This window comes from Zingiber officinale, chromosome 8A, assembly GCF_018446385.1.
Source record: "Zingiber officinale cultivar Zhangliang chromosome 8A, Zo_v1.1, whole genome shotgun sequence".
Lineage (NCBI taxonomy): Eukaryota > Viridiplantae > Streptophyta > Magnoliopsida > Zingiberales > Zingiberaceae > Zingiber > Zingiber officinale.
Window position 1 is genome coordinate 48,479,055 of NC_056000.1, and position 9,978 is coordinate 48,489,032.

The 9,978-nt window shown below is 38.1% G+C and overlaps 2 protein-coding genes across 7 annotated transcripts; one reads left to right on the forward strand and one right to left on the reverse strand.

Moving 5' to 3' along the window:
* Positions 1-1,662: 1,662 nt before the first annotated feature.
* Positions 1,663-5,125, forward strand: LOC122008919. Its single transcript, XM_042564828.1, has 3 exons — positions 1,663-2,269; positions 3,269-3,456; positions 4,353-5,125. The coding sequence occupies exons 1-3, from the start codon at positions 1,708-1,710 to the stop codon at positions 4,803-4,805; spliced, it is 1,203 nt and encodes a 400-aa protein (XP_042420762.1). The 5' UTR covers positions 1,663-1,707; the 3' UTR covers positions 4,806-5,125.
* Positions 5,126-5,277: 152 nt separating this feature from the next.
* LOC122008920 (ribosomal RNA small subunit methyltransferase E-like) lies at positions 5,278-9,663 on the reverse strand. 6 transcript variants are annotated; one of them, XR_006119424.1, is made up of 9 exons: positions 9,439-9,663; positions 9,230-9,303; positions 8,680-8,822; positions 8,551-8,597; positions 8,354-8,462; positions 8,131-8,192; positions 6,772-6,886; positions 6,325-6,693; positions 6,058-6,273 (listed from the first exon to the last, which is right to left on the reverse strand). XR_006119424.1 is itself a non-coding variant. In XM_042564830.1 (8 exons), the coding sequence occupies exons 1-8, from the start codon at positions 9,601-9,603 to the stop codon at positions 5,466-5,468; spliced, it is 861 nt and encodes a 286-aa protein (XP_042420764.1). In that variant the 5' UTR covers positions 9,604-9,663; the 3' UTR covers positions 5,278-5,465. The 6 variants fall into 6 exon arrangements, 5 of the variants coding, with proteins under 5 accessions (XP_042420764.1, XP_042420763.1, XP_042420767.1 ...); XM_042564830.1 differs by lacking the exons at positions 6,058-6,273; positions 6,325-6,693 and adding an exon at positions 5,278-5,611; XM_042564829.1 differs by lacking the exons at positions 6,058-6,273; positions 6,325-6,693 and adding an exon at positions 5,278-5,620.
* Between the last annotated feature and the right edge of the window lie 315 nt (positions 9,664-9,978).

Sequence of the window (9,978 nt, forward strand, 5' to 3'; positions counted from 1 at the left end):
CTTGTAACAATTGGTATGTTGAATTCCAACGTGTTGGTACATCACGTGGAAATTTTTTAGGTCTCATTCCATTAATTTTACAAAACCTACCCCATTGTTTCATTATAGATGGATGAGACCATAAATAAGAAATTGCAATTCTAATTGGTTTAATATAACTTTCTAAAATTTTTAAACCATCTTGAACACATAAATTTAAAACATGGCATACACAACGAATATGAAAAAATAAACCTCCAATAATAGGTTGACAAACAAATTTTAGATCATCTATATAAGCGGTATTAGAACTAGCATTATCTAATGATATTGAAAATATTTTATGAGTTAAACCATATTCTTCTAAAATTAAACATAATAATTGTGCGATATTATGAGCATTATGTGATTCATCAAAAACTCTATAAGCTAATAATCTTTTTTGGAGGTTCCAAGAGTTATCGATTCAATGGCAAGTCACACTCATATACGAATGTGTTTGTCAATGATCACTCTAAATATCGGAACATAAAGAAACTTTATTATCTAATTTACTAAATTCATCAATTAAATTCTTTTTTCCTTGTTTTACTAATTTTTTAATTGTACGAGTAAGTGTAGTCCTAGGAACACGTTTAGCACATGGATTAAGAGATTCTTTACAAAAATCTTCAAATGTGCATTTAGATCCAAAACTAAAAGAAAGATGTTCTACGAAAACAAATTTAGCTAATGATTCTCTTAATTTATTATCCAAATATAAAAATAAACCGGAATCGGTACTACCGCTAGTTGAAGAAAATCTTGATAATTGTGTTTGAGAACGGTCGAGTTCATATTCCGTCGGGTGCTTCGTTTCTACATGTCGTTTCAACGACCCATAGCCGCCACCGGTTTGGAATTTGTAGGAAGCATTGCAGTGCTTACATTTTGCACGCATTTCTCCTGACGGAAGAGTGACCTTCTCAAAATGTTTAGTAAAAATAGAAGACTTTAGAGGAGGAAGTTCCCGAACCTTAGAAGTAATTGCATCGGTACTTCCTTGTATTTCGGGTGTCGGATTCGGAAGATGCTCGATCTCATCATCGGTAGATTGAATGTTGGGGTCCTCCTCCCGCGGATTCATTATTTGCTTTCCCTTCCGAGCTCGAGATGATGCACCTCCGCGGCCTCCTTCCATTGTAATTGAAAACGAAAGCGCGTAGAGATTAGAGAATACGAAAATGAGATTAAGAGTAGAGAAGATGTGTGTGAAAAATGATGAAATGAGCTCTCTATTTATAGAGTTTTGATGGTAACGGACACTAAATCATAACCATTGATCAAAAAACGGTCAAATAACCCTCCCAACGGCTACGAACCGCCGGTTAACTGGCGGTTCCAACGGCTATGAACCGCCGGTTAACCGGCGGTTCAAGCCGTTTTGAAAAAAAAAAAAAAATTTGCGACTGAACCGCCGGTTCAACCCACTGGTTAACCGCCGGTTCGCCGGTTTTTACATCTAATGAACTGGAACCGGCCCGGCAACTTGCCGGGCCGGTTCCGGTTCGGCCTGGCGAACCGGGTCAACGGGCAACCGGCCCGTTGACCCGGTTACGGGCCCGGGCCGGGTCCGGGCCAGACCCGGCCCGGGGTCGGGTCTAGCTGTAAAGAATAAGATCGCCCTCCTTATCTGTCGTCGCGATCTTGAAACGAACTCGGGACACGACAAGAGTAACGAGCAAGCCGATGTCGTGGCTCGCGAGGTCTCTCGCCAACGCGCTGATCCCCGACCGCCACGCCGACGAAGTCGATCCCGCGGAGAGGGCGGACCCCGGCGGCAGCAGAGACGGCAGCGGAGAAGACGACTCTGGCGGCGGCGGCGTCAAGGAAGATTTCTTCGAGCTCACCCAAACCCTGTCACGGCAGTTCCGCGGCGTCGCTGCGTTTCTCGCTCCTCCTCCCACCTCCTCCTCTGATGCTACCCCGTCTGGACGCGATGTGCCCGAAGAGTTCTCCGATTTCCCCTCTATCGCAGGACTTCAGAGTGACCTCGCTGAGATCGGAGGGAGATTCAGGTCCGGCATCTCCAGGCTCTCCGGATCCAAGGCGGTCACGGAGATCTCGAAGATCGCGTCCACGTTCATTCCTTTCGGGCCCGGGGACGAAGAGGATGAAGGATTGGAAGGGAAGTACGGGACGGAAGCCGTGGGCGTCACCGAGGAGGTCATGGCCTTCGTCAGGAACATCTCCATGCATCCGGAGACGTGGTTGGATTTCCCATTGTTGCCTGATGATGAAGAATCTGACGGTATTTCTTCTTTCCTGTTAAAATTTGACTTGTTTTCTCTTTGGGTTCTTCGCTTGTCTTGGAAGAAAAGGTGGTAACTTTGAACCAATCATTAGTTCCTTGCAAATGCTTACATTTCCAAAAAAAAAAAATGGTTTGTTCATTCCTTTCCTTGGATAAGAGATACCAGAGATCCTATATCGAATATGAGTATCATTACTCTGTGCCCATTGAATTTCGATAAAAACTTTTCTACAGGTAATCTTAGAACTGTGAATTCGAGATTACTTCTTTTCCTGATTGATTGATGGAATAATGCATAACGTACTTACTAAGAAGTTAGGAATGTTGTGAAATTTTCAGAAACGTTGAAACTATTACTGAAGCGTTCTCGAGGTCACTAAGATAATGGGTAGTCCTTGCCTCCATTTTCAGGACATCTAAACAAATTCAATCTTCATTTACTTTTAGCTAGATACTCTTTTACTTTGTGTTCTTAATGCTGTTAAGTAATGAAGGATTGGAGAAACCATTGCCTTAAACCTATTGAGAAAATGAATGTGTCACAGGTTTTAGTATGTTAAAGGATGTAAAATAGTCCTAGTGAGGCTCATACATAACATGGAAGCCTCCAATTCCTAAACTCAGGTGTACTACCTACTTTCATGGGAGTGCAGGATCTTGGTTTCGTAGCCCTTGGACAACCTAAAAATTGTCTTCTTTAGTTCAAATTTAATAATTATTATTTATCTTTGTTTTATTTGTCCAATTATTTTTCCCTTTTTATGGATATTAAAGAAATTTTCAGTACAATTTACTTTGTTCATTAGCTTCACTTACAATTTTGTTGCTCGTATAATACATCATAGACATAGGGCATTAGGGTTCCTATTTGACTTGAGGAATAGAACATAAAGCTTCTCTCCCAGTATCTTTTTTTCTTTGAGATTGCATAATTGGATTCAGCAAGTTACATTTCTTCCTACTTTAATGGGGTTTCTCCTATCTATCGTCTTTCAGATTTTGACATGTCTGATGCTCAGCAAGAACATGCCTTGACAGTAGAGCGCCTTGCACCGAGATTAGCCGCTTTGAGGCTTGAACTTTGCCCAAGTCATATGAGTGAAGGATGCTTTTGGAAAATCTATTTTGTGCTTTTGCACCCAAGGCTCGATAAGCATGATTCTGAACATCTCTCGACACCTCAGGTTCTTCTCTTCGTAGATGTTCTTTTTGTATTTTCTTCTTCTTACTATCACTGCCCACTCCTCCATTTATAACTTATAAGTAGATCCCTTAAGGTGTTATATTGTAGGCCAGATTTAAGATTCGTATTAAAGTATATGGTTTGGTATTTAAAAGTGAAGTATATGAAATAAGTCATGTTTTTAGTATTGTTCATAATCTTTTTGAAGTCCACAAGTTTCAGCTACAATCATCATGCAAGGATAAATTACTGAGCCATACTGTAAAATTTTGGAAAGGTGATTTAGAGAAAAATAAGGATGGAACAAAAAAAATATTTCAGAATCTGTTTAGTTTCATGCTTAGAAAATCAAGATATTATTTATTTAATAAGATGGCTAATGAAAAAAAAATAGTGAGAAAACAATGTTTGGAAAAACAATTAAGATGGCTCTATACTATTGATGTGTTGGACTTCAAAAAATTAAAAGAATCTAGTAATTATATCAATATAATAAAGGATATGTATGAAAATGAAGCTGCTAGTGTTAAAGCTGTTAGGAATGTAAAAAATGATTTGCTATAATTATAAAGTTATTTTAAATTTCTATCTTTTACATCACTACTATATGAACTTAATGTTGCTGAAAATTCATTAATAGGATGAAGAGTGGAACGAAATAGAGAAACTTTTAAAGTCGTGTGAATCTTCATGTGCTTGTATATTTAAAAAGTTATAATTTTGATACCCTCAATCCTATTTAATTTGTCCAAGTGTGGGGCAGTTAACAAACAACACAAATAATTAGTTTAATTCTTACATCTGCTCGAGTTAATTAGAAACTCATGCCTAATTGGTTACCTGCCTAATTAGTTAGAAATTTTGCATTTTTAATTTTCATATTTCTTTTTTGAACAGATCGTCGAAGCCAGAGCCTTGTTATTACAACAGTTGCAGCTTCCAGCAAAAACAGAGAAGCCTGAAGTAGATGTCTCCTACAGGAAAATGGACGACAGTCCACTTCAATCTAAGGAGCAGATTACAGAACAAAAGGATCTTTATGAAATCTCACCTTCCGAAACAAAGGAGGTAGTAACCGCTGTTCTCACAATCGATGTTATGACTGAAAAACTCCCAGTGCAAACAGATGAAGTAGAAATCATTGACAAAACTGTCATTGAAGAAGAACCCCCTCAGCAGACACAAAAGAGTCACAGTGATGCATCACAGGTTTCCGTTGAGCAGTTCAGTGAGGATGAGGAAGGGGACGATTGGTTAATAGAAGAAACAGAAGAAACGGGTGCCTCAAGAAGCACCAACATCCCTTTGGTGAATGATGAGGATGTCTCTTTCAGTGATCTTGAGGATTGATGCTGGTGACCAAAATGGAACACAAGCTTCCAAGAAAGTGACCTGCCCAGGAACATTAAGTTCTGACATTTCCCATTAATTTGTAAATATACATTAACAGTCGATAACAATTTCAGTTAAAAATTGGTTTTCTGAGGTCTCTTATATCCTTTTTGTTCAACCTTCTATGCTTCTTGGTATTAGCAGTTAGATTGGCACAGCCTCATATCATCCATCAAATCCATAGTTACTGTAATAGGTCATCTCTTACTCTTAATCTGAGTTTAGACAACAATGTTATTTGTAACTGTAAGTTCATATTACTGATTCTATTCATACTATATAACGCTAGATCTGTCCATGCATTACCACTATATACTTATCCATGACTCAACCAAGGAGATAGTTTAAGTCTCTGACTATCGAAAGCAATACAAGAGTCAATTATTGTTCTTCGATATAGTTAATGAGTGTCTTAAAAAGGATACTGGAATGACTTAAAAGTTCCATATTCACCAAGTCCGAATGATAGTTTTTCAGAAATGTACAATTTTGCATAATTCATGTTTTGCGATCATAAGAACAATGAAATGAGCCAGCTAAACCTTGAGACAATAATACCATTCAGTAGATCTAGTTTCATAGACATGGCATTATGTAAATGGAAATTTTTTCTCAACACTACAAATGTAACTGAATCTTTTGCACATCAGACCACAGCATTAGAGTTGATAGGAGAGCAATAGTCGCTGTCTCAACTCGCAATCTGCATGAGCCAAGCCCGACGGGAGTAGCACCTGCTTCTGCCAGTAGCTTCACTTCATCATCTGTGAAATCTGAAAATAGCTATTAGCAAATCTGTCATTCAATCATAGCGATTAACATATTCGTTATGGTGTCAAGATGATACACAATTTTGTAAATTTGTGTAAACTGGTTTAGCAACAAAGACATCACACAGTTCAAAGGTGATTTTAGATTTATCCTTACAGACATCAAAGAAACGCTAGCAAAGAAAGTACCTGATGAGACAAAGACAAATACTATCCAAATATATAGAAAAACTAAAAAAAGAGAAGTGAGTGTATTCTTAGAAGAAGAAAAAATAAAATAAAACAGTTATTCTAAAAGGCTTCCTGTAGGATCTGATGCAAATAAAAATACAAGGGTTTAAAAATAGACTGAACTAATAAAACAAACCAATTCGAAGATCTGTAATACAATTTCATTTTACTTTTTACCTTGTTAAGAATACAGTGTATTTAGACTGTCCTAGAGCGACCAGATTATCGTAAAAGTATATTGAAAAAGCATTCCATCACATTGTTATGATAGTCAAATCTAATACAAGCTTTCTAATCTATCATTTAATCTCCTCTTTTGTGAGAACACGAAGGCTTTAGTGAGATTGCAAGTGTTGCACCCAGATTTCTCTAGTATTATACTATGGTATTTGAGCCGAATTTCGTTCCTCGTTTACCCTCCTCACCTTATCACAGTCCATTGTCATTGCACAGATCACCTCCCCCTTCTTCTGCACCTTATCACAGTCCATTGTCATTGCACAGATCACCTCCCCCTTTCTTCTGCACGTTGCTTCCCTTGGCTCTTTCGTGAAAAAAATAAAGCAATTCTCTCTGCCCACAAACAACAAACTCCTCTCTTGCAATTGTATCATCCCTCCTCTCTCTCCTCCTATATGCAAGCTCAATTTTGTAATGCCACCTCCCCCGTCTACTTTCACTTCTTCCACCCCAATATGTAGTTGTCTCCTCCCCTGTAAATAGTTGATCACCCCTTGGGGAAGTTTACGTTCCCAGTCGCTCCACCCTTTGTTCCCTTCCATTCCATACTATCCTTTGCAGTGAATTTATTTCAAGGGAATTGGAAACAGTGGGACTCCGAAGAACATGAAACACATTTAAATGCATCCAGTCAAAATCAGGGGGAAGCTATAACGGTATAGAAAAATGCTAGAACTACTAACCCCCTTCTGGTCCAACAATCAGAATTCCACTCTCTTGGGCTGTTGAATGATATAAGACATTCATAAGGGGAGTTTCTTCTGCTGAAGCAAGAAAGGCAAGCTTTGACTCTGAAACCTAGTGCAAAAAAATAGACAAACACATAAAAATCACAGATGTTGAAACCGAATGAAGAAACCTTTGGTGGAGAAACATGCATCAGTTGAATAGAAACATAAAGCGAGCTTAGCAAAGCATACCTAAACATGTTTAACCTATGATTACCACTGAACTAGGTTCTGGAAACTGATAATAAAATTACAAGATGAGAGTTCATATGGCATCAATCTGACATCACTTTACTACCTCTATTACACACAAGCAAACTCAAAAAAAAAAAAAATGATATATTTAACAAAACTACAAAGTCAATTGCTCACCTTTAGATGAATTCTTCAAAGGAAGTATTCGTAATGAGGAAGATATGGTCTTACAATAAGCTCGATAACCAGGAAAGACCCATATAGTCAACACCAACCATTGGGAATTAAGGAACATATGTTGTTTCTATTTACCAATACACGAATTCTATCTTGAGAAAACTAAGATCATCTAGGCAATTTTTCCATAAAGAGTTGCATGGATGGTCTTATTGAAAAACAAAAGGAGCTCATTTAGTAATAAAACATTAGACACTTAGCACACAGACTGAAACAAATGCTACAATGTATGGTACTAAAGTCGTCATCCTGTGTTTGTCCCAACTATTTAGGGTCGGTCACGTGAACTTTATCCGTGCATTGAGCTTTATAGAAAGCAATCTCACTAGTAATATTCAAATTAACCAAATTATTTTATTTCATTAATTAATGTTTTGTTTGGTCTCCCTCTATCTCTTACACCTTCCACTTTAATAGAATCAACATTTTAACTACACAACCAATTAAAAATCCCTATATCTTGATTGAGAACTATTACTCATGAAACACACTTGTTATAAATAAGAAATAGCATGACAATCGGGTACTTTGCAACCAACCAAACAAGTGGCAACCTAGAATAATTTGATCTGACAAACTATCAACATATTATTTTGCCAATCAATTGATATATCACCGAACTGAAATATTCTATTCATTGCTTAGTTTCTTCAGAAATAATATGATATTGTATAGGCCTAGGGCTCTCTAGATTTCTCCTGGAATCTAGTGTGTAATTAATCATTGATCGTGTCCAAAGCCATCTAAGTTAACTCCAATCAGAACCTAATACTTCGGGTATGAAGCAATTGGTATAACTAAGAGAATATAAGCATGAGGTACTCAGATAGGAGAATTACAACACAGGAGATCACATAGTTATGAATGACCAAAAGAACTTACAAGTGACAAAAGTTTTTGAAGCTTCAAAGGAGGATTTAAAGTCATTTGGTGTAGTCTCTGACCTATGCACAAAAAAATAATGAGAATGCAATATAGGTATAGAAAAAACTACTAAGGTATTCTCTATGGAGTTCTAAGAAATTAATGCACTTAATTGACACGTAAAGATATATAAAATGGCAAAGTTACTACAATCCTGTAAAAGAAGCCAAAAAATGATTACATTGCTTGGCAGCAGCTACTACAACACGCTCCAAACGTTCTACCCGATTTTCTGCAATGGTATGTGACCTCTCCGTTAAAATGGGGGTCACACTACTAGCTCCCAGTTCCTTAAGAGAACATGCAAAAGGAAATGAACCAATTATTCATGTGATACACATAGGAAGCTGAAATTATCCACAAATAGAGGTGGCATACAGTGCACTTCTCAACAAGCCAATCTGCACGACCACCTTTCAAGGTCCCTGAAACAATGGAGCTCGACACAAGTCCAAATAATAGAGATTATAGTATGGTTGTTTGAAAAGTAGGGATAGAAGGACTCACCAAAAGCAGCATATACATGCCATTGAATACCTTGCGGAGGAACAACTTGAGGCTCTTCTACAGCCATGATATCTAAACCAGCTCGACTGACACTCTGTATACAACCTTCAACTAAACCACCTTTCCCATCAAAAAGCTGCACCCTTGAGTGTTATACAGGAAGAAACACTATTGTAACATAAGAACCGAATGCAAGACAGATAAAAAAGGTTGCTTTTTGAGTATGGAATCAAATGACCATAAACTATATATAACCTTCAAATGCCCACCTTTCTCATGAAAAAAAATAAACAGCATGAGAAAAAACAAAGCTAACTCCATGCATAGTTCCATAAAATGATCAAACAAACAAACAAACAAAAGGGGGAACAAGTGTCTTAGGGTAAAGGAAGGAAGAAGCCACCCCCACAATACGAGTCAAAATAGCAAGTATGAGAGTCAGATCAACAAAGAAGCCATATTTATTAGTTCTGGTATGGAACTAAAGACCGTTCGGAAAGGCTACGAAGTTTATGCACTGCGCTGCATTTGATCCGAGTCCGCGGCATACCTATCGTTTGGTCCAAGGCGCAGCACCTTAGACATGTGCCAGAACTCGTCACCTTGGATCCGCACAACATTTCCCTGTCAAAAGTCAAAACCCCAGGAAAAAGAAACCCCCATCAAAATAACGATAAGCGAGCACCAGGAGCTCGACAAAATAGCTACAGGAAAAAAAACAGCGGCATATTGAGAAAATAAGGTCAGAGATTTAGCCGCCTTAGAGGGAAGAAGCAAGGGGGAGTGGAAGCGAGGGAGGCCGCCGCGGCTCTGGCTCCCTGCAGCATCAGATGGCACCACGCGGAGGCCGCCCGAGAACCCACGCCGCCATGTCCGGCAGAGGAGGCCGCCGCACAGTGGTAAACGCGGTGCCACTCTCGGCATCGCCTCCTCGCCGCTCGATAAGCTGGTTGATCCGAAATGGGCCGAGATTTTTTCAGTACAATTCAGAGTTTTTTATTTTATTTTATGAATTATTTTAGATTGGGTAAAAAGTATTTATATTTATTTTATTATTTTTCAACTAATCAAATCTTTAATTAGACGTTTGGTTTAGAGGTTTGGAAATGAAGGAATGAATTTATTTCCAAACTTTAAGTTTGATTGATAGGAATAGAATCAAGATTTTGTAATAAAACCCAAAAATTTGGGTATGGATGAAACTCACCCTCTCCCTTGGGTTTTGATTGAATGGAATAAGAATTAAGTTTTGGACGAAAATACATTTAATATATTTGTTCAATTTTTCTTTCATTTCAC

Coding starts and splice junctions, on each gene's coding strand:
- LOC122008919 (XM_042564828.1), top strand. CDS start 1,708: ATGTCGTGGCTCGCGAGGTCTCTCGCCAACGCGCTGATCCCCGACCGC. Junction 2,270..3,268: donor TGATGATGAAGAATCTGACG/GTATTTCTTCTT, acceptor ATCGTCTTTCAG/ATTTTGACATGTCTGATGCT. Junction 3,457..4,352: donor AACATCTCTCGACACCTCAG/GTTCTTCTCTTC, acceptor TTTTTTGAACAG/ATCGTCGAAGCCAGAGCCTT.
- LOC122008920 (XM_042564829.1), bottom strand. CDS start 9,603: ATGCCGAGAGTGGCACCGCGTTTACCACTGTGCGGCGGCCTCCTCTGC. Junction 6,887..8,130: donor TTCAAAAACTTTTGTCACTT/GTAAGTTCTTTT, acceptor TTTTTGCACTAG/GTTTCAGAGTCAAAGCTTGC. Junction 5,621..6,771: donor GATTGTTGGACCAGAAGGGG/GTTAGTAGTTCT, acceptor AGCTATTTTCAG/ATTTCACAGATGATGAAGTG.